The sequence below is a fragment of the Schistocerca piceifrons genome, chromosome 5, assembly GCF_021461385.2.
Source record: "Schistocerca piceifrons isolate TAMUIC-IGC-003096 chromosome 5, iqSchPice1.1, whole genome shotgun sequence".
Taxonomy (NCBI): Eukaryota; Metazoa; Arthropoda; class Insecta; order Orthoptera; family Acrididae; genus Schistocerca; species Schistocerca piceifrons.
This window is the reverse complement of record NC_060142.1, coordinates 106,066,372-106,090,946: the sequence shown is the minus strand read 5'-3', so window position 1 is coordinate 106,090,946 and position 24,575 is coordinate 106,066,372. Positions and strand designations below refer to the sequence as shown.

Sequence of the window (24,575 nt, the reverse complement as noted above, 5' to 3'; positions counted from 1 at the left end):
GGAGGTGCTGGACATGTTGGAAAATTTAAGTCATACAATCTCGCACTACCTCACCGCAATGACCTCACTATGTATGGAGTGTCTCCATGTAATGATCCAAAGTTTCAGTAATGGCTCTGGAGAGTAAATCTGTCATATTCAGACGACAGAAATGGCCACGCCGAAAATTATGACGTCAAACGTGTTATGGGATATCTCAGCCTGTAAGAAACATGAGAATCTACAAGTCATTCTCAGTATAAAGCAACAAACTGTACTAGGTTGCTAATAGTACATACTTGTCAAACATATCGGGAGGGTATATATCTTTCACTCCCGCCGTGTTTCGTGCACCCTTATAGTGAATTTGTGTTTTTGCTTCATGGGTTCCCTGCTCGATATTCTCTGTGGAAAATATGTGATAGGTCGCTTAGCTCCACCAACTTCTTTCAGGCTAAAATCACACGGTGGTTAAGCTATTTCTGTCCATCACCTCGATGGAAAGATCGGACAGAGAGCTTTGTCATTCGTTTTCTGAGGCCTCGTTGATTTCGCATTGCCCGACATGCAGCAGAAGGAGTGTTTTGGGGTTTCAAGTATTGCCTGCAAAATCGGTCACAGGATGCATTAATGATTATTCAATAGGGTATTTGCTAACAACGTTAAAACAAACATTGAACCATGAACTCTAAGTGTAACTGGAGAATTAACAAGCCCTGAGCATGAACCAATGCTGGTGTTAAAGGCTGCTGCTACATTGGTCCGATGATTTAGTCTAACCCAATGATGGTGTCTCCCACCATTATCACACGCCATGTGATATTTTATTTTTATTTATTTTTATGACTACTCATTTCTTCAGGCAGATGAAGAATATGAGATGAATTCTGACTTTTCCAGCTGAGTTTTCCAGCGAGCTGTCCGCGTCGCTGGGTGTTCTATGGACATCTGTGGCGGTGGTACCCATTGTCTGCGCATTTCTCCGTAACACACGGTACGAGCCAGTGTACAGAGATTGTAAGGGTGGTTTTACGCCGCCGGTGAGGAGCATGACATGCGAGCAGTGATCTAGGTCCTTATGCATGTAACAAAGTGGCGTCCCGTGACAGAAGATTTTGGAGGATGGATGCGCGCGACGTGGTTCTGCAGTCGACATAAGAAATCCGTCTGGTCTTGCGAGGGAGTTTGCAGTGTACCTGCGTCGACGAATTAGCCAGGAAGACGCAAGGTCTCTCCGTAGGCCAACACCGCAGCCGAAGAATCAATATCGGGCTTATAAGCTGTTTGTAGACCAAGCAGAACCATTGGAAGAGACGAAGTCCATCTGTTTCCATAGCACATGAACTCCGCCTTCAAGGAACATAGCCGCAAATCTGGCAAGCTGCGCGAACAGGTCCTATTCAAACTGCCGTCCACAGCTAACCACGCTGACGCAAATGTAGAGACTAATGTTTCGGCGGTAATGGTACCAATTTCCATTGCACATGGCTAACGGGTAAAACGATTGAACATTGTGAAAACGTAGCGTTGACTGTTCGATGGAGGAAGTGGTCGCATAGCATCTAGATTTATATGGGAAAAACGTACTGTTCCATCTACATCTTTGGCGCTGTGAACATGTCCTTGTCCATCCTCGACAGTGCTTTTCCGTGCCAACTCACACAAAACGTTGGGGAAAGAGTCGAAAAACCGGACATACTCCTCGATGGCACAAGTTCTGGATGCTGTAAAAAGTTTATTTTCTGAAAGCTGGTAAAAGAAACAGATGAGGTTGTCCACGAGAGAGGTTGCAATAGAGCTTGACATCTTCTCCCAGAATGTTGACGAGCTGCAACTGTTATAGTGTCACGTCGTCGTTGACGAGCGTCGTTCGGAGTTCCTAGTCTTCTTTTTGTGCTCGGGCCAGAGCAGAAAAGTCGATTGAACTCGTCGCGCTGTTGACGCATGAAATGTACTTGATGTCAGTACTGAACTAAGCTACGAACTCTAGATAGTTCAATTGGTGTGGAGAACAGCTGTTGAAAGCAAAAGTCAACGATTTATGGTACGTGAACATCTTGAACACTTGCTCTTCGCCTAGATTGCTTCATATACTGCCAGAAGCTCACGATCGTAGGCGCTCCACATTCTTTGAGATGCTGACAGTTTTTCGAGAAAAGTACACCAATGGTTGTCATGGACCATCTCACCGCTACTGTAGCGCCGCGCCGATAGCCGCCTGGCATCCACCACTAATGCAAGACGTGCGTCGAGCATAGAATGAGTTAGGAACGCTGCGTCAGCCATGATCAGTCTCGCGGCCGAAAATTCGGAATGCATCGCACCAGTCCATTTTCGTCTTAGGACCAGTCAGCATCGCATGTTGTTTGCACACTCCTTGTGGATCACAACCTGATAGGAGCTTCATTTTTTCTGGAACAGCACCATCTATCATTTGCCGCTACATACAATATTTTGGAAATGTTAGACAAGTAATCGTCTTTCACAGTAGAAAGGGGGAACTGCTTTTAGGAGTCGTTGCGTTAATACTAAATAATTATTATCTTTTTTGTAGGGTCAAAGGAGGAACGACAGACGTCAGCAGATATTTTCAGCAGATGGTCGCAGACACTGTCGCTTACAGAGAGAAGAACAACTACAGCAGGAAAGATTTCATGGACCTCCTCATTCAGCTCAAAAACAAGGGATATGTCGACCCTGACAAAGGAGAGACAATGGAGAACGGGCATCAGAATGGTGTTGGCACTCCTGACAGTAAGTCCCTCTTCTCTTCTTGTTCTTGCTGGTGTTTAGCTAGACTCACAGTGTCCTCTCTTCCAAATGTCACAAAGCCATCGTGTAGGAATATCATGTTCTTTGTGCGCCTACGTATCATATAATCTTAGATTGCATGTTCTATGGTTTGTAAGTTGTGTTTCTGTGGTGTATGTGAGGGGGTCGGTGGAAGAAAGTGCTGTCACTCACTTTAGTAAGGATTAGTTTGATCCCATTATCTTTTGTGTTTACGAATGTACCACATGCTGGTAACGAGTACTTGGATAAGTACCACTAGAAAATGCTGTCTACTAGCTTAATTGCTTTGTGTGACTACATTTCTGTTCTTGACTTTGAGTGTAACCAAATATATAACGTACAGTAGTGCAAAAATATTTTCTTCTGGATTAGCACATACGTATCTACACAATGTGTAGCACTAGCTGTGAGTTACCAGAGCAAAAATGCTTCTGTCGCACCAAAAAAAGGGGAATATGTTTTGCTTTAAAGACTCTGACAGAAAAGTGAGCAACTGTTTGCCTCGATCCTTATTCAGCCTTTCTCACCACAAATTTTGGCACTTTAACATATTTGCACTCTTTGAATACAGAACATTCTGATTTATCCAGTCTCTCTTTGCAATTAAGCACTGATATTTAGCAGTTCCCTCTCATTGCCAACATCTATACAGGGTGATAGTGACCGGGCCAAATATCTCACGAAATAAAAATCAAATGAAAAAACTACAAAGAACGAAACTCGTCTAGCTTGAATGGGGAAACCAGATGGCGCTATGGTTGGCCCGCTAGATGGCGCTGCCATAGGTCAAACGGATATCAACTGCGTTTTTTTAAATAGGAACCCCCATTTTTTATTATATATTCGTGTAGAACGTTTTAGTTCGACCACTTTTTTCACTTTGTGATAGATGGCACTGTTATAGTCACAAACATATGGCTCACAATTTTAGACGAACAGTTGGTAACAGGTAGATTTTTTCAATTAAAGTACAGAGCGTAGGTACGTTTGAACATTTTATTTCGGTTGTTCCAATGTGATACAGGTACCTTTGTGAACTTATCATTTCTGAGAACGCATGCTGTTACAGCGTGATTACCTGTAAATACCACATTAATGCAATAAACAATGGCCCAGTCACGATCAATGGACCACTCTGTATGCGTCTCTCATTGTTTAAGTATATCCCACTGCCATTGTATAGACTGTCTCTTCTTATCTTTCTTTACTTCCACTCCTTCACCATACCTTGGCAGCTCACAAATTTTGGGGGTCCAACTTGTGTTTAAAATATCAGGGCAGGATTCGCCCTCTGCTATACCTACGTGTTGAAGCTTGCCGGTCTGGGAGGGTCCAGATCCCCTGAGCCTATGTATGGTCTCCATTCATCTGTATTTTTCATTTCCACTGTCTCCTCTCTCCTTTGTTCCCACTGTTTCTTTCTCCATCCTCCTCCATCTTTCTTTATTTTTTACTACCAGTGCCTCCCATTGACCATCAATATTTCTCCTCTCTTTGGCTCCCACTGCTATTGTCTTCATCCATCTCTCTTTCCCTTTCACTGCTACTTTCTCTTTCCCACCATCACTGTCCTCTCTCTCTCTCTCTCTCTCTCTCTCTCTCTCTCTCTCTCTCTCACACACACACTCTCTCTCCCACTGGCACTGTCTCCTCTCCCTTCCACCATCACTGTCTCTCTCTGTTACTCTCTTTTACCCCAAAAAATCGTGAATACGTTTGCAGGACTGAGGCAGCTGATTCCCCACTTTTCATTCAGAGTCTTTTAAAGAGGTACATATTCGTCTTTTTGTGCTAAGACTGAAACATTTTTCTGGCGGATTCTATTTTCTTCACTGTTACAGGAAGATGTGCTATTCATATAAAATTAATTCTGTAGGTCAGTAAAATTTTGAGAGTTTATGTACTTCGACACTTAAAAAGCATATCAGTATGAATAATATAAGGGTAACAAAATCGCTTACGTTACCCTTTTTCTGGTTATTTTGCTTATTGATCGCAATTCATCGAAAACGCCTGGTTTATGGTTTGTGTCTTACAAGAGCAAAAATGTTGCTAGAAATATTTGCAGTCATTTCAGATTTACATGATTTTTGCCAGTCATTTTAGTTTTTTTCAGACTTATTAAGACCCTCTATAGCGCATTTTTTGTCATTATAGTACCGCTTTGGGCATATTTGTATAGGTGTGAATTGGCCGTTATACAGAGACAGTGCCCTATAAAGTCTTATTCGTGAAGAACTGCAGACTAAATAATTGTGTGATCTCAGAACTCTTGCAATGATCCTAGAACCCTTGCCCTCTGCGCCAGTTAAAACTACATTTACTTCTCAGACGGATATTACGTTCATTTTTTATGCGCTTTGGTAAGGTAATTTTGAACCTCTGGACCTTGGTAACGGATAATGATATCGAAAACAGTTTCGAAGTTCCCATAGAATATGATCTGAAGAACATATGGAAAGAATGTCGACGATATGCCATGAACAGAAATTACAGAAGCGGCCATCTCCGCAACTAATGGTTTTTCGTAACCAAAAATCATGGTCTTCTGGGGTTTTCTCAGAAACCGCCTGTGAAGAAACAGAGCTTTTATAAGCTGCCTAAGGTTAACCCTAGATCACACCTAATGCGACAGAACCGTCCGATTAGCTCAATTTGCCTGGGCTGGAGGGAGTCTGTTATATTTAAATTGTCTTAGTGATCAACAGAATGGGAGTTATGACGCCCTGAAATATCGCATTTTCGTGCACAGCCGGATAAAATCAATCTTTGTGACGTAATGTCCTTATTGTGATAGGACAGCTCTTGTTCTCCATACACGTAAATGATCCTACGGCTAGTATGAACAGCAATCTGCGATTGTTTGCTGATGACGCTTCAGCTTATGGGAAAGTGTCATCGTTGAGCCCCTGCAAAGTACAGGAAAGGTTCTAGAGAATTTTTGTTTTCTGCGATTGTTTGCTGATGACGCTTCAGCTTATGGGAAAGTGTCATCGTTGAGCCCCTGCAAAGTACAGGAAAGGTTCTAGAGAATTTTTGTTTTGTGTGCTGAATGGAAAGTTGCGCTGAAAGTGGAAAAATCTTAGTCAATGAGGATGAGTAGGAAAAGTCCGCCCCGGTAGCTGACTGGTCAGCGCGACGGAATGCCGCGCACAGGGGCCCGGGTTCGATTCGCTGCAGGGTCGCGGATTTTTCTCCGCTCAGGGACTGGGTGTTGTGTTGTCCTCATCCTCGTCATCGTGTTGTGTTATCTTCCTCATCATCTCATCCACCGCGGTGGCGACAGGAAGGGTATCCGGTCACCCATTACTAAATCAAACCATAACCATGCCGACCCTGTGCAAGTGCGGGACAAAGGCACAAGGAAAAGAAGAGTAGGAAAGACAATCCTGTAGCGTTAGAATACAATATTACTGGTGTGCTCCTGGACATTGTCGTGTCGATCTGATATTAAGGCGTGACATTGGAAATGAATATGAAATTGAACGTACACGTATGATCGGTTGTAAGAAGGTGAGTAATCGACCTGTGTTCATTCGGAGAATTTCATGAAAGTGTAGCTCATCCACGAAGGAGTCGACGTATTGATCACTTGTTGGACCCATTATCAAGTATTGCTCAAGTGTTTGAGACCCGCACCGGGTCGGTTTAAAGGAAGGCATCGAAACAATATAAAAATCGTGCTGCTATATTTGTTACTGGTACGCTCGAGCAAGACACGAGTATTATGGAATTACTCTGTGAGTTAAAATGGGAATCCCTGGAGGAAATAAGAAGTTCTCTCCGCATAACGCCATTGACTAGAGATTCGCCATTTGCCGCTGACTGAAAAACAATCCTATGGCCACCAACATGCATGTCGCATATGAACTGCAAAGACAAGATGAGTGAAATCAGGACTCGTACAGCAGCATATAGACTCCGTCTGTGAGGTGAACAGGATGGGGAATGATTAGGTACTCTCCGCCATGCACCGATGGAGGCTTGAGGAATATGTTTGTAGATTTAAGTGTTACACAAACTATAGTCACTGAAGCACTGTTAATCCATATCGGAAGTAGTATTCGTCTTTTCCTCTATATGTACCCGTATGATGCAATCTTCCTTCAGACCCTCTTAATGACGCTTCGATGCATACGGCTACTTTCATCTTCCTAGAGTATATCATTTTTCAGTGCAAAAGTAATATAGAAGCAGTAGTGTCCAATCTGACGAATTTAACAATTTATGGACAGGACTTTTACTAAGCTTTAATTAAATCTCACTTTTTCTCCTTACATTTAAGCACAAATTAATTGTACCAGCCACGCGGAGTGGCTGCGCGGTTAGAGGCGCTATGTCACGGACTGCGCGGCTCCTCCCGCCGGAGGTTCGAGTCCTCCCTTGGGCATGGGTGTATGGGTCGTTATTAGCATAAGTTATTTTACGTAATGTGTAAGTCTAGGGACCGATAACCTCACCAGTTTGGTCCCGTAGGAATTCACACACTTTTGAACACTTTAATTGTACAAGACATTTAACAAATATTTTTGGCTCAAAATAAGCAGGTCACTGAGTCAAATAAATGCCATGTAAGCTACAATTCATCCTCAGCTTTGATCTGGCTGCGGACACTGAAATACTTACGCAAAATATGTTGTGACTTGGCAAGACAGCCAAGCCACTAGGAGGTGAAGCCGAAAGGCACGCGTTTAAGCTCACGCAGGCTGGCGTGAGGTCTGGAACAGGTAAAGTAATTGAGACTAGCAAGTAAAGTACGTAGCTTCTTGAATACTTAACTTTAATCCATAGTTGGTGAACATCTGTCTGACGGTACATGCATCACAAGATAAATAGCAAATGATAATGGCGCCTTGCTAGGTCGTAGCAAATGACGTAGCTGAAGGCTATGCTAACTATCGTCTCGGCAAATGAGAGCGTAATTTGTAAGTGAACCATCGCTTAGCAAAGTCGGCTGTACAACTGGGGCGAGTGCTAGGAAGTCTCTCTAGACCTGCCGTGTGGCGGCGCTCGGTCTGCAATCACTGATAGTGGCGACACGCGGGTCCGACGTATACTAACGGACCGCGGCCGATTTACAGGCTACCACCTAGCAAGTGTGGTGTCTGGCGGTGACACCACAAAATATACAGTAGTGATTTCCCAGTGGGAAAATGTCCCACGAGAAAGGAAGGACAGGATTAACGTCTCGTGACGACGTTGTGTTAGAGACTGAGTGCTAGGCGTGATCAGCACGGTTATGACAGGAAATCGTCACGACATTTAATGAGGAAACATTGTTCACTCTTGCTATTCAGCGAGATAAACGAAGTAATTTATCATGTATTTGCTCTACTGTTGCCAGTCATAATTTTCTGAATTTCCCGCCACAAATATGCCGCACGTCTTGGGATCTGTAGTGGAAAAGGAAAAGAATTTTATACCTGCCCTTTTATCTGGAAATCTTCAACGTAAGAAGCATGTAGGGTGGGCATAACATAATGCGTTTTGCATACGCAGTGGACTATGTCAGCATTAGTTGAGTCAGTAACTCTTAGAGGCCCGAAAAATTCGCAATTTGCGGTAAATGCGAATAAAGATGCGAAAATGCGAAATTACGTAATAACTTCTATTTCACAGCGAATTGCGTCCAGGTGGACTATTTTATCACAGGTAGTTTGAAATAGCTTTATTTTCTGTCCATAAATACCGAAAGTCCACTCTGTTGTCGATTACTTGTACTGCAAAATCATTTAATGTAGCCCAGCTTATCAAGATAATGTACCCGACAACGTGGGTACAAAATGAAAAGTACACGAACGCAACGATATATCAGTGCGCTCGGTGCTCTGGTCACACCGATTGTGGCCAGTGAAGATACATGCTGCGTAATCCAACACAGGACTCAGTCGTGGGACCTAGCATCTTAGGACAAAGGAATGCTTACGTTTGTCTGCTAGCTAAAGTTCAAAATTTGGAATGATGCGGACACTTTAACGAGCCAGTTTTAGGTGGCAAGTGTTTTTGTAATTGTGGTTCCGTTACAAAACACTAAAATATGAGAGCTGCAAAGCCTGTAGAGGTACAGAGAACGACAGCAGCACTCCTAGTGGCATGGCAGTAAACTTGGAGTTCGAGAAAATATGGCGTGGAAAATAATATATTTTTAATCCGAAATACGCGATCAGATGACAATATTCTTCATTTATACTTCACGGCTCGGCCTCATAGTCTAGCAGGGAAGTGCGCACCTGGAAACTGAAAGGTTTTTGTGACCTCACTACATTCAAGAAATCTTAATCACCTCCTGACTATTAAATAATTTATTTGTGAAACTCATTACTGTAATTTCGACTATGTAGCTATTATCAAGGAGAAATAATTCCACCTTAGCACATTTCAAAATTTAAAAATTATCTGAAATGTCATGACACAGAAAGTGGTTTCACTGCATTGTGTTCCGTATTACTCTCTTGGGCGTGTTGCACTCTTTGAATGGCACTGTCAATATATTCCTCGTACTCTACTTTAGTTTTGCATGCGTCTGTAATACTGTATGGATAAAACGATTCCCTATCTGCAAATGCTAAAAATGAAGCAGTAGTTATGCAAATGTGTTCACACATTATTAACAGGTACTCAGATACTACAGATAATACATTTTAGCAAAAATCAGTGCAGTATACTCATCCTCCCACTCCAATGAAAATTTAAAAGCAAATAATACACACTCTCATGCTTTCATCATTGTATCTACTAGTGGATTCTGAATAACTAGAGTTTACTAAATGCAGTAGCATTCAGTACAGGGAAATAAGTTCACACTATACCACACAATCTCATGTACAGATATGCGCTCCATGTATTATAGTTTTTGTGCATAATAGTACCTGGCACGATGGCTTCTGTCACTAATACCACAAAGCGTACTCACAATCAGTGGCAAGAAGTAACACCATTCAATGCAGAAACATATATTCATTCCGTGACAAGATGTAATACGGTTGAGTACCATTTCTGTCAATAGCTCTCACATGGAGTTCATTAAATGTGAGAAAGTACGACAAATGGATGCAAACTATAATAGAGTAGAACATGAATAATGTACTGGTACTTACAACGCATTTAAATGTTGTAAGACAAAAACAAACATGGAATCATTTATACCACGCAGTATTACAGACGGAAGCAAAAATCAAGCAGATTATGGGCAACACATTCACGACGCAAGTCAGAGTCCAACTCATACACACACACACACACACACACACACACACACACACACACACACACACACACACACTACGTCGTAATTAGGAACACAATGATATGAAACCAGCTTTGTTTCGAAAGACGCCAAAACAAAAAAAGGCTTTAAATCATACAGTAAGAAACTGATAAACTTGCAACAGTTCAAATCGCCTGGCAGCGAACCAACATCATATTGCCGGAACTTGCTCTATAACTTTCACCCCCCTCGGTTTCGTGAAATGCTGGTACTTGTCAAGCCTGAACTACCTTGTTTACCCCGGCTGATTTGACCGAGCGGTTCTAGGTGCTTCAGTCTGGAACCGCGCTGTTGCTACGGTCGCAGGTTTGAATCCTGCGTCGTGCATGGATGTGTGTGACGTCCTTAGGTTAGTTAGGTTTAAGTAGTTCTAAGTCTAGGGAAATGATGACCTCAGATGTTAAGTACCATAGTGCTTAGAGCCATTTTAACTATTTTTTTTTTTAACCTCGTTTACGACACTGCCAACATGAGCAAGTAATTGCATGGTAGCCGTTACGGAATGCTTTGTATTGCATGTTGCTCATTGTTTTCTTATTTTGATATCAGTGAAGAACCTAATCCTGCTCTATCAACGTGTTCTCTTACGACCATCGAAACAGCAGTGTGGATCGGGGATCCCTATCACCACGTGTCAAGTTTCTGCAAAGACCATGCGTCAAGTTCTACATTTGCAGATGTGCAAAATATGAATATAACCTGGCTGCTCTGTGAGAGGGCTTGTTTCCATGCACCGCTCGTCTATAACTCTAGTTTGTTTATGCTCGCTGTCTTCTGCTGGTTTATAGTGTTCACTGTGTGTAGTATAGTGCTGTGTAGTGTAGTGTTGTATAGTAGTGTAGTCCAGAACTGTAAATTAGAAAGTTTGTTATACAACAATGCTGCATAGTGCAATAGACCAGTAAATCTGCCTTCTGGATGAACAGATATCTGTGCACCAGAAGGCCAAATGACTGTACGTAGATTTTTTTCTATTATTACTATTTTCTCTTTTATATAAGTGTTCTATCTAGATTCCACTCTTAAAGAGCATAACATTTACTTATTATTAACACATTTGTTTTAATTACATTAAAATATTATGTACTCTTTTCATGCCAGATCAAGTGCACATTCAGTGTGTTCCTTTACACCCAATCATCCAGAACATTATGACCACCTACCTAATAGTCAGTACGTCCACCTTTGGCATGGATAAGGCAGTGACACATCAGGGTGTGTAAGCACTGCGGCCCTGGTAAGTCGCTGGAGAGGCTGGCACCATATCTGCAATCACAAGTCACCTAATTCCCGAAAATTCTGCGAGGGGGGGAGCGGGGGGTGATGAGCACATCCCAGATGTGTTCAGCCGAGTTCAGACATGGCGAGCTGAAGGGCTATCACACCATTTTAAACTCGCCACTGTGTTCTTCAAAACCACTCCATCACACTCCTGGCCTTGTGACGTGGTGCATTATCTCATGGAAAAATGCCACTTCCTTTGGGAAACATGATCGTCATGAAGGGGTCTACATAGACTACAACCAGTGTACAATACCCCTTGGCCATCAAGGTACTTGCACGAGCTCTACTGGATCCATGGATGGCCATGCGAAGGTCCCAGAGCATAAAAAATGGAGACACCGGCAACTTGTCTCCATCCTGCAGTACAAGTTCTTCCCCTGGAAGATAACAAATTTGCACTCTCCTATTGGCATGATGAGGAAAGTATCAGTGTTCATCAGACCATACAATGCTCTGCCATTGCGCCAACGTCCAGTGCCATTGGTCACATGCCCATTCCAGTTGTAGTTGCCGATGTCGTGGTGTTAACACCAGTATGTGGATGGGTCGTCAGCTGGGGAGGCCCATTGTTAGGAGTGTTTGGTGCACGGTGCATTCAGACACACTTGTGCACCGCCCAGCGTTAAAGTCTGATGTTAGCTCCACCACAGTTCACTGCCTGGCCTGTTTTACTAGTCTGCCCAGCTTATGACGTCCAACATCTGTGATGAGAGGTGGCCGTCCGACCCCACGATGTCTGGACATGGTTTCATGCCGGTTTCGCCACATGCTGGAAACACTTACCAAAGCACCCCTCAAACACCTGACAAATCGTGCAGTTTCGAAAATGCTCATGCTGAGTCTCCACACAATCACAATCTGCCCTCGGTCACACTCATATACAGGATGGAGAAAAACTGTGTCACAACATTTTAACCCCGGATAGATGATGCCAGAAGGAATCAAAATTACTATTGTTGTGTAGATTGACAATGTACAGTTTTTAAACTATGGAAAATTGGCACCACACTCTCCAACTGGCCACATGATAGCCCTCTTGCCGGATGCTCTGGACAACACATGACCACAAATGCTTTGCCTGCCGGAGATCGCGGTATAGCCAAGGTGGTCCACATGCTCAGTGTTAGTGTGCCAGCCTTCCACTCTGGGGGCTTGGGGGCAAACCTTCCGGGGTCCTCACACACCCATTTTAGTTTCATGATAAGACTTACTGGGAACAAACTCATCAACAGCTGTTAGTTTGTGTTCAGAAAGTCTTTTACAAATTGTGTTGGTCTTGAAAAGGGCTTTTTCGTAGCTAGGACATTGTTTGCTTAAAGCAGGTGCTCAAACGTGCAGCCCTCTGACGTGACACAAGCTTGGTGACATCGAATGGTGTTTCGCCAAACTCTTTCAAAGATTTCTGGCATTGCCCTGATGTGATTGGTGACATGTTGAACGTGATCCATTAAATCCTCTTTGTTTCTAGGTGGTTTGCATCCGGTTGGGTGAACTAGAAACTTGAAGGATCACCACATGAAAAAGTCCGGTGGCGTGAGGTCTGGTGATTGTGGGGGCCATGTACTACGAGCACCTCTACCAATTACCCGGGCACTAAAGAGTTCATTTAAATATACATGCAAAGCACAACTGTTATGTATGGGCGCTCCATCATGCAGCAACTACATATGTAGCCATATGTCCAGGGGAACATTTTCCAGCAGGCCACTTAGAGCTTCTTGCGAAAAGTGGAGGTAATTTGCCCCGGTAATTCGAGGAGGTCATCCACAATGCCTGCCCAAATGTTGAGCGAAAATCGTTCCTGGTGTCTGTGGACATACAAAACTTGAGGATTTCCCCTTGCCCAGTAATGAACGTTTCAAATATTGTAAAGGCCATCCCAATGGAAGATGCACTCCTCGGTAAACAATACAATGGCGGGGAAGTCGGGATCTCATGCAACACATCGCAGGAACCACTGGCAAAACCCTAGTCTGTGTTCGTAGTTCGCCACGGGATTAGGTCTTGGACAGTGTGAAAATTCAATGGATGCTGGCCGTCATCCTTTACAAACGCCCAGACTAACCGATGAGTGACCCCCATGTCGTGTCCAGCTGCTCGAGTACTTGTTGTAGGTGTTCCTGAAGTGCTTGAGAACAGTCTCTTCAAATGCTGCATCCCATCATGTTCGAGGTCTTCCAGCATCACCATGATATTCCACTAATGAGCCTATTTGCCAAGTCGCTGGTGAATTGCTGTGCATGTTTGTGGGTGTGGGTGGCATCCTGCTGGGTAACATTCCCCATACAAATGTCAAGCTCCATGTGTATTACCATCGCCTAGTCCATAAACAAAAACCGTGTCTCGTTGTTCCTCAAACAAATACTGAGCCGCTATGCTTACTGTATGACTAAATCGCAGGTGATGTGTGTGTGCTCCAAAGTCAAGCTTACGTGTGAATGCCTCTGACGTGAGATGGAGACAAACAACAAGACCTATTTGACAAGAGCTCATATCACATTGGGCCAGTGACGGGGCAAGGGACATTTGTATGCGTGAACGGACAACCATAGCGCTGCCCGTCAACCGACAAATGGCAACAGGGCAATCCCATGGCCAATCGGAGCATGTGGCGTTTAAAAATGGTGTGTTGTCGACCTACACAACATTAGTAATTTTGGTTCCTACTGGCATCAGCTATCTAGGGTTAAAATTTCTTGACACAGTTTTCCTCCACCCTGTAGATCGTACACCTTACCCGTTCTACACATGGACAGCACATTCAAATGGTTCTGAGCACTATGGAACTTATCATCTATGGTCATCAGTCCCCTAGAACTTAGAACTACTTAAACCTAACTAACCTAAGGACATCATACAACACCCATTCATCATGAGGCAGAGAAAATCCCTGACCCCGCCGGGAATCGAACCCGGGAACCCGGGCGCGGGAAGCGAGAACACTACCGCACGACCGCGAGTTGCGGACACACCATGTTCACTGATACTACATGCACCATGTGTGTGTCTGACTAGCAGTCATTCCTTGCCAAATGACACTGCTATCTCATAGATGGGTTTATATTGATAGCAGGTCATCGCCTGGATGGGTTCATATTGATAGTAAGTTGGTAGTCATAATGTTCTGGCTGGTCAGTGTATAGATTACAGACTAAAAGGAAAAAGTAAATAAACTAAAAATAATAAATGTCCACAGTATGCACTGTTGAGCGACAGGAAAACAAAACCTGTTAATGCATTTCGACAACTCCAGAAGTCTTCCCCTAACATGTGAAGAGTTATTTTCAGCTATATTTCTATGCTACATACGTTGTCGATTCTATCCATAGTGTTGTCAAGTATGTGTCACACAGCCATGAATGCCCACAAAAGGTCGAAATCAACACTCTGCAATTTGTAACTATCAAACGTGGTAGGAAAAGTAAAACAATGTCGAAAAACATTTTAAATCAGAAGTGTGAAAATGATGCTGTTTCTCAACAGACATAATCATTAAATGAAAACTTAAATAGACCTAAAAGAAGAAAATAAGCAAAGACCATTTCGGGAAATAACTGTTAAAGGCTTTGCAAACACAAACATTCCAGTTACAAACCCCAAAATCACCATTTCTTTCTTTTCAATCAGTTTCATAGCTCTCCAGGAACGTAACATAACAACCATTACATTTTTACTTATAATCATCTGTAAATAAAAAGATGTGAATTTTGTCTAAAAATACGCAATTTCCCAAAAACAGATGCGAATTTTGTCAAAAATAGCTGCAACATTTTCAGTTCCCTAGACTAACATCTGACATGGCTACTGAAAGGCAGTATTCCCTGATAAACGAAATAATATAACATTTATTGTTGGAGAACTGCTTCTGTAGACATCATTGCTGACACATGCCTATGAGGTGGCATTGTACTCTGAGGTTGACAGCTCATATCTTAGGGGTGGGAAAAATTTTCACAGCTAATATTTGAGTGGCAAGAAGAGTAAAGTTTCAGATGACCAGACTTGGTGCAAATGTCCTGGAATTTAACTCCAAAAGTCCCCATGACATTGCATGTAATGAGGACATGTAACATTGCTGATGTTGATCTGTTTATTGAATGGGGCACTAAACCTGCCAGTTCCCTTGATGCTATTGGAGATGTATAGGCTGTGTGTCAGCACTGAATTTCAACCTCTCTCTTTTCTCATCGTGCAACACAACCACAATACCACCCTCTACACTGAACAGACACGACTCTCACACAGTGTGGAAAGGTGCCAGTCTGCAACAAGGAAAATGTGTCTTCCCAACTAGGCTCAGGTCTCCCTCTGTTAACAATGCCATATGGCTCTCTCCTTCTAACTGGCTGCACACAGATTTAAAAACTATCTTCTTACCCATGGCTACATCCATCTATGCACCTTATTCTCTGCTGTTTTATACCATGCAACACCTGGGCAGATGTATACTCTATCTCGGGTACTCTGCTGTGTGGCATGATCTTTTATGTGAAACAGCCTGAAAAAACTATTGCCTTGCTGCGGCGTCATTCTCGCAACCTGGTTCATACACTAACTGACATGTGTACTCCAGTCAACTAAGTGTAGAAGATAAATATGAACAGGTCATTTCCAAGATTTGCATATGGCACACCACCTTGTTTCCATGTCCACCCCTGTTCTCGTACAAGTATCTTACTCCCACAATATTTTTAAACAAATAGTCACATATGTACAAAATTTGGCTGAAATTGTTCCAGGGCTTCTAGAATAATATTTTTATGCCAACCTTTTTCACCCTCATCCTCACACACAGTAATTTGTTTTCAAACAGGAAGTGATAAGTGTGCCAAGTTTGGAAGACATTGTTTCACAGAGATGGCTGATATGTTATTGTCTATGCACACCCATCCCCTTCCTAACAAAGGGGTGTAACACCATCTGCACTGCCACAAATCACCATAGTGACCCCAATCGAATATTTTTTTATACACTCCTGGAAATGGAAAAAAGAACACATTGACACCGGTGTGTCAGACCCACCATACTTGCTCCGGACACTGCGAGAGGGCTGTACAAGCAATAATGACACGCACGGCACAGCGGACACACCAGGAACCGCGGTGTTGGCCGTCGAATGGCGCTAGCTGCGCAGCATTTGTGCACCGCCGCCGTCAGTGTCAGCCAGTTTGCCGTGGCATACGGAGCTCCATCGCAGTCTTTAACACTGGTAGCATGCCGCGACAGCGTGGACGTGAACCGTATGTGCAGTTGACGGACTTTGAGCGAGGGCGTATAGTGGGCATGCGGGAGGCTGGGTGGACGTACTGCCGAATTGCTCAACACGTGGGGCGTGAGGTCTCCACAGTACATCGATGTTGTCGCCAGTGGTCGGCGGAAGGTGCACGTGCCCGTCGACCTGGGACCGGACCGCAGCGACGCACGGATGCACGCCAAGACCGTAGGATCCTACGCAGTGCCGTAGGGGACCGCACCGCCACTTCCCAGCAAATTAGGGACACTGTTGCTCCTGGGGTATCGGCGAGGACCATTCGCAACCATCTCCATGAAGCTGGGCTACGGTCCCGCACACCGTTTGGCCGTCTTCCGCTCACGCCCCAACATCGTGCAGCCCGCCTCCAGTGGTGTCGCGACAGGCGTGAATGGAGGGACGAATGGAGACGTGTCGTCTTCAGCGATGAGAGGCGCTTCTGCCTTGGTGCCAATGATGGTGGTATGCGTGTTTGGCACCGTGCAGGTGAGCGCCACAATCAGGACTGCATACGACCGAGGCACACAGGGCCGACACCCGGCATCATGGTGTGGGGAGCGATCTCCTACACTGGCCGTACACCACTGGTGATCGTCGAGGGGACACTGAATAGTGCACTGTACATCCAAACTGTCATCGAACCCATCGTTCTACCATTCCTAGACCGGCAAGGGAACTTGCTGTTCCAACAGGACAATGCACGTCCGCATGTATCCCGTGCCACCCAACGTGCTCTAGAAGGTGTAAGTCAACTACCCTGGCCAGCAAGATCTCTGGATCTGTCCCCCATTGAGCATGTTTGGGACTGGATGAAGCGTCGTCTCACGCGGTCTGCACGTCCAGCACGAACGCTGGTCCAACTGAGGCGCCAGGTGGAAATGGCATGGCAAGCCATTCCACAGGACTACATCCAGCATCTCTACGATCGTCTCCATGGGAGAATAGCAGCCTGCATTGCTGCGAAAGGTGATATACACTGTACTAGTGCCGACATTGTGCATGCTCTGTTGCCTGTGTCTATGTGCCTGTGGTTCTGTCAGTGTGATCATGTGATGTATCTGACCCCAGGAATGTGTCAATAAAGTTTCCCCTTCCTGGGACAATGAATTCACGGTGTTCTTATTTCAATTTCCAGGAGTGTATTTAGCCATGGCTTCTCATCCCTGGAGGTATTACAGGTATAATTCCCACATAGTATTACCATATAAATAATAACACAAATAATGAGTCAGTTACATACAAAATTTGGTTGAAATAGCTCCTGGCTTTCCTGAGTTATGCTTCTATATCACACTCTTTCCACCCCCCCTCCCCCCCCCCCCACTCTAAGGGAAGCAGGTGACTCTTACACCCACAACGTTTCTCTCCACAAAGTAAGGATAATGTATACTGACTGTTGTTGAAATTGATCCAGTAGTATAGGAGATGTTTAACATACATACAAATATTTTTATACTACACTAGCTTTTTACTTATGGCTATGCCTATGTCCAAATATGTCCGAGTCTCTATTGTTTCATCGAATTAATAAGGAAAAATTTAAATCTCTTCCCTAATCTACTTTTTCCCTTCTCTTTCTCACTCCCTTCTTCACACTCTGTCCTTCTTCCTCTTCACATGCTCTCCTTCTTAAATCTGCCTCCTTACACACTTTTTCCTTTCCCACCTGCACAGTAGACCTCCTCATCTTTCATCTCTCTTCTACGCCTCCTGCTCTTCACCTCTCTCTCTGTCTATCCCCTCCTCCCCCTATCCTGTGCATCACCTCCTCCCCCTCTCTTTGTCCATCTCCACCTCCCCTCTCCCTGTCCATCTTCATCTCCTCCTTTCTCTGGTCATTTTCCCCTCCCCCATGTTTCTGGTCTCTCTTCCTCCCCCTTACCTCTGTACCCACCTCCTATGTCATCAACATCCCAATGAGAGCCACAGTATTTCTTCATAGACCATAAATGGTGTGTGTATAAGCTCGTTTGAAATCAATTCAGTGGTTTAGGAGGAGATGTGGAATACACACAGACACACACACACACACACACACACACACACACACACACACACACACACACACAGCCACTACAAGTTCAGTGCTTGATTTGTGATGATATAAGCCGGTAGCCAGTACTGATGAAAAGGAATCAGATCCGCACATTTCATGATGTGGTACAAAACAATTTTTTTTATGTGTACAAATATTGTATTTTAACTTTTAAAATGCTCAGGAAAGCATAAAAATAACATTTTAATAAGTCTAAATTTTGAAAACAGCCACCACAAGCTCACAGTACCAGAACCTCTGTTTTTCCAAATCAAGCACTGACTAAAACCATTACTTAACTGAATAATATCCCCTTTCACATTTTATGACATAGTCAGCTGTGACAGAAACTTTTATCTGTCTTTCTACAGAACTGTCAATGGATGACTTGGCAGCACAGGCGTTTGTCTTCTTCATTGCGGGGTTCGAGACATCGTCAACGGCGACAAGCTTCACTCTGCACGAACTGGCACTCAACCCAGATGTACAGAGCAAACTACATGATGAAATTGACACTGTGCTGAAGGAAAACAATGGTGAAATTTCCTACGACATCATCGGCAAAATGACTTACCTCGACAAAGTGGTATCTGGTAAGGAAAATCAATCTCCAATTTGAATTCCACTTTTAAGTAAATGTATTACACTCTATTCAGATATGTTACAGCAGAACCTCCCAGCCCAGGTTTCCATAGTGATTAGCATATTGTGCATACCTTCTTCATCATGTACTGTCATTATACAAGTCAGAATGAGTGGCAAGGTTCACCCACGCGCTTATACAGTGATGAAGGAAGGAAGGAAGAATTGTCACAAATTGAGTCCTCAGAAATTGAACATTAACTCGGACTGCAATTACAAAAGAGAGGGTTCACTTTTAGCCTTCATTTGAGGTGCCATACTGGCCTCAAACTAAACAGATTCAGAGAAATAATAGAACCCATTTCAGAAAACTGTTTAAAGTTTCGAATCTACAGCCTATTTACTGTAAACCAACTATTGATTATGATTCAGACTGGGAGCATGTGTATCTGCCCTGCACCCATACAAGAAAAACATCTAAAGAATCTGCCAAATATTGCTTAAAATGACATTCACAGCTCACTTACAAATCCATAAATCTGGGAATTTTGCTTACCATATTTACTCGAATTTAAGCCGCACTCGAATCTAAGCCACACCTGAAAAATGAGACTCGAAATCGAGGAAAAAAATTTTCCCGAATCTAAGCCGCACCTGAAATCTGAGATTCGAAATTCAAGGGGAGAGAAAAGTTTTAGGCCGCACTTCCAAATCGAAACAAAGTTGGTCCATTGTAATATGGGACACAATTTAGGTTGAATGAATGATGATACAGCTGTAGTAGTTTGGTACGAGTCGTAAGCTTAGCAGTTAAGCTTTACCAGGTAGCCGTTGTTATGCGTCAGGCACTCCGTCCGTATTTATACGGGTACCCTTCCTTTTTCATATTTTCCTTTGATCTGACAAGTGCAGTTCTCTTTGTTATAGGTGTTTCCGTCACTCAAAGCTGAAAATGCATTACTGTACTGTGTCATGCATTGTTTGTCGCATTCCGAAAATGAGGGTTTACGGTCTGTCGCCATACGCTACCGCCGCTTACGATTTAAAAGACAAAGAGAGGAATCATCTCATTAGCGAAACAATGGCAAGAGACTGCTGTTCGTTGCTACTTACACTGCTGCTTTCTTTGATAATGATCAACAAGAACCAAATAATAGACTGCGTATGATAGAAGATGTTCTGAACGAGAATTTAGCGAAAATTTTTTCCGTTTGAAAATCTTTGCAGACGCCTCTTTAGTACATTACATTATGCACAGAAATTAGAGTCATCTTAGATTTAAAAATCTAGTCAAATGCCGTGCTTCATTTCTGACTGTATCACTATTAGGCATAAGAATAATACGAATATAAACATGACATGGTATGTATATTCTTCCGCGTCTGCTGTTGTCTCACTCTAGTTTCGTAGTTTATTAGGCGGACAGGATTTAAATGAGATAGCAGCAAACACGAAAGAATACATGGCAAAATGTTTATATTCGTATTATTCCTATGGTGAAGAGAATACTGCATGTGATTCACAATTCATAAAAGTTCCTATTAGCAACCATTTCTTCTCACAGTTAGGAAACAATTCAGAAAGCAGAGTTGGCCATATTGACAAATATCCCAAACAGTCTTGCCAGTCGGATTTTCGTAGTACATTGAAATGCTGCTACGTTCGAAGAGGAACAATACGGAATTTGTATTTACTTCGTTGGATAATGTATGAAAATGCAGCGGTCGAAACTCGGGGCGGAGAAAAAAAAAAAGCTCGTCTTCCACCTTTTTGTTTTTATTTATTTACTGACGCAGAGGTTTTGGTGCCAGTATTTGTCTTTGTGCCTGCGAAGCATGTCTGCGTAGCGCTACATATATTCGACGACAGAAGTTAGTTGTGGCGGCACCTACCAGCATTTTTCAGAACTTCCGCTTACTTTGCACTCGATTCTAAGCCGCATGCGGTTTTTTGGATTACAAAAACCGGAAAAAAGTGCAGCTTAGATTCGAGTAAATATGGTACAGACATTTGAACTTTGTCTCTGCCCACTGATTGACATTACTCAGTACTAAATCCCCACCATTTTCTTGAAATTTGGCACTGGTGTACTGTTAGTATAAACGTAGAAAAATATAAAATTTTACTGAGATATATCAACTCATTTCTGAATTAAAGAGCTGCAAAACTATCATAAATGGTCCCAAAAACGGGGAACGGCAATTTATAGAATTGCTGTAGAAGCTACAGACCTGGGATACATACCATTTTACAGAATTTTTTACACCCTTTCACATGGTATACAATAATACATAAAGCAAATTTAAAATTTTAATTTTTTTTCCAAAAATTTCCCAGTTTATTCCATGAGTAGCTTGTACTGTTGCAAATTACATATGGTTCTAGGAGACTTCCCTGAAATCTATGCCTTTTGCTAGACCCATCCAGTCCTTTTCCTTCACTCCTCTTCCTTCCCCTTGAGCCCTTCTGCTGGAAAAAGGAGCCACTGGCTCCAGGGGCTTCTACACTCCTGGAAATGGAAAAAAGAACACATTGACACCGGTGTGTCAGACCCACCATACTTGCTCCGGACACTGCGAGAGGGCTGTACAAGCAATGATCACACGCACGGCACAGCGGACACACCAGGAACCGCGGTGTTGGCCGTCGAATGGCGCTAGCTGCGCAGCATTTGTGCACCGCCGCCGTCAGTGTCAGCCAATTTGCCGTGGCATACGGAGCTCCATCGCAGTCTTTAACACTGGTAGCATGCCGCGACAGCGTGGACGTGAACCGTATGTGCAGTTGACGGACTTTGAGCGAGGGCGTATAGTGGGCATGCGGGAGGCCGGGTGGACGTACCGCCGAATTGCTCAACACGTGGGGCGTGAGGTCTCCACAGTACATCGATGTTGTCGCCAGTGGTCGGCGGAAGGTGCACGTGCCCGTAGACCTGGGACCGGACCGCAGCGACGCACGGATGCACGCCAAGACGGTAGGATCCTACGCAGTGCCGTAGGGGACCGCACCGCCACTTCCCAGCAAATTAGGGACACTGTTGCTCCTGGGGTATCGGCGAGGACCATTCGCAAACGTCTCCATGAAGCTGGGCTACGGTCCCGCACACCGTTAGGCCGTCTTCCGCTCACGCCCCAACATCGTGCAACCCGCCTCCAGTGGTGTCGCGACAGGCGTGAATGGAGGGATGAATGGAGACGTGTCGTCTTCAGCGATGAGAGTCGCTTCTGCCTTGGTGCCAATGATGGTCGTATGCGTGTTTGGCGCCGTGCAGGTGAGCGCCACAATCAGGACTGCATACGACCGAGGCACACAGGGCCAACACCCGGCATCATGGTGTGGGGAGCGATCTCCTACACTGGCCGTACACCACTGGTGATCGTCGAGGGGACACTGAATAGTGCACGGTACATCCAAACCGTCATCGAACCCATCGTTCTACCATTCCTAGACCGGCTAGGGAACTTGCTGTTCCAACAGGACAATGCACGTCCGCATGTATCCCGTGCCACCCAACGTGCTCTAGAAGGTGTAAGTCAACTACCCTGGCCAGCAAGATCTCCGGATCTGTCCCCCATTGAGCATGTTTGGGACTGGATGAAGCGTCGTCTCACGCGGTCTGCACGTCCAGCACGAACGCTGGTCCAACTGAGGCGCCAGGTGGAAATGGCATGGCAAGCCGTTCCACAGGACTACATCCAGCATCTCTACGATCGTCTCCATGGGAGAATAGCAGCCTGCATTGCTGCGAAAGGTGGATATACACTGTACTAGTGCCGACATTGTGCATGCTCTGTTGCCTGTGTCTATGTGCCTGTGGTTCTGTCAGTGTGATCATGTATTGTATCTGACCCCAGGAATGTGTCAATAAAGTTTCCCCTTCCTGGGACAATGAATTCACGGTGTTCTTATTTCAATTTCCAGGAGTGTATAATTATGCCGCTACCGATTAGTGAGTAGATTTTTTATCTGTCCAATTACATTATAGTGTCAAAAATTGTTTTATTTTCTTGTTGTAAAACCTATTTTTGTTAGAAATGTCTTTGAAAAAGATTGTTTTCATAGGAACACTCTCTTTCTCAGTTGCAATAACTCAGGATTCAACACATTTCGGTAAGAATTGATGAATGCAGATGGTGGGTCTTGGGCATGGCTACCATAATGTGCTGAAATTATAAAATGACAAAAATAACAATGGTTATAACAAGGGTTATTTCTGTAATGAATTCTGCAGTTAGAAGAAATGATCTTACATTTGTGGAATATTTCAGCTCCACATTTCGCACTCATTCAGAGCATCAAGAATATTCTACTGAATGAATTACTATTGACCTCCAAAACACTCAATGGTTGACTGTAGACAATGATAAAGATAAACAAAGACCACCCAGACTTGTCAGAATAAGCCTGTCTCACAAACATGACACTAGCAATTAAGGGTTATACAGCAAATGCTAACCCCACTATATTGTCTCACTGCAATTAGCCATGTAAAGCTACAATGACTAAATGAGAGATTTAGCAGAATCATGGGAAATCAATTCTAGAAGTTTGTGTGGATTCTGAAGTGAAAAAAAAGCTCTGTTCTCCACATTCCGGTGGACAGTTTAAAGGAGTTCCTCTTCCTCCTCTTCAGACGCTTACACTTGAGCTATAGGTTTTTTTTCTGGCAGACAATCACCTCTGCACACAACACTGGTCTTGATTACAAATAGCCAATCTGAGTTCCATTTGTTGACTTTCAACTGAATGAATGATGGCATATTGTTATGTAGGCGCTTGGTCATCTGGCACTGTGGAAGCAATGAACTTCCCTCCCCTGAAGAGATATTCACTGCTACTCAGGAAGGGAAGGTGACAAGGCGACCTTTTCACTGTACCCATCACAACCAGGTGTAATGCTTTCTGAATCTCTATTTCATGATCCAAACAGGAAATTGACTGGCTGTTTACTAAAACTGCAAGCAGTTGCCGGTCGGATCCATCACTTACATACAAGCATGAGGGTTTTGTTCCAGACTATGACTACAGCTGCATGCCAGCACAGTAGTGAATAAGGGGGTGCAAGAACAGCAGCTGCAACAACCTATCATAATATGTTCTAGATATGAGGAAAACAATACGGTCGTGTTGTTACCCAAACAATGAGGCTAATCCAGAAAGAGATCATACTGGCTAAATGTATAACAGGTACTGCAGTATGATTCATGGGAACTGTTACCAGGAAATTAATCATAAATTGAAAATAGTATCTACCATTATTGCTAGCTAGGTATTTAGCACAACAATCATTGTTTCAGGCCATAGTCTACATCTAACATGAAGAACACTTGAACACAGTGCAAATCTAATTGATATGATCAAAGTATTGGTAAGTTTTTGGAAAG

The 24,575-nt window shown here is 43.7% G+C and overlaps 1 protein-coding gene across 1 annotated transcript in view; it reads left to right on the top strand.

Moving 5' to 3' along the window:
- LOC124798199 (cytochrome P450 6k1-like) overlaps positions 1–24,575 on the top strand; it is a 67,497-nt gene that overhangs the window by 34,816 nt on the left and 8,106 nt on the right. Inside the window, exons 5-6 of the mRNA XM_047261500.1 lie at positions 2,534–2,733; positions 18,981–19,202. Coding sequence (XP_047117456.1) covers positions 2,534–2,733; positions 18,981–19,202 — 422 coding nt within the window. The remainder of the gene's footprint in view (positions 1–2,533; positions 2,734–18,980; positions 19,203–24,575) is intronic.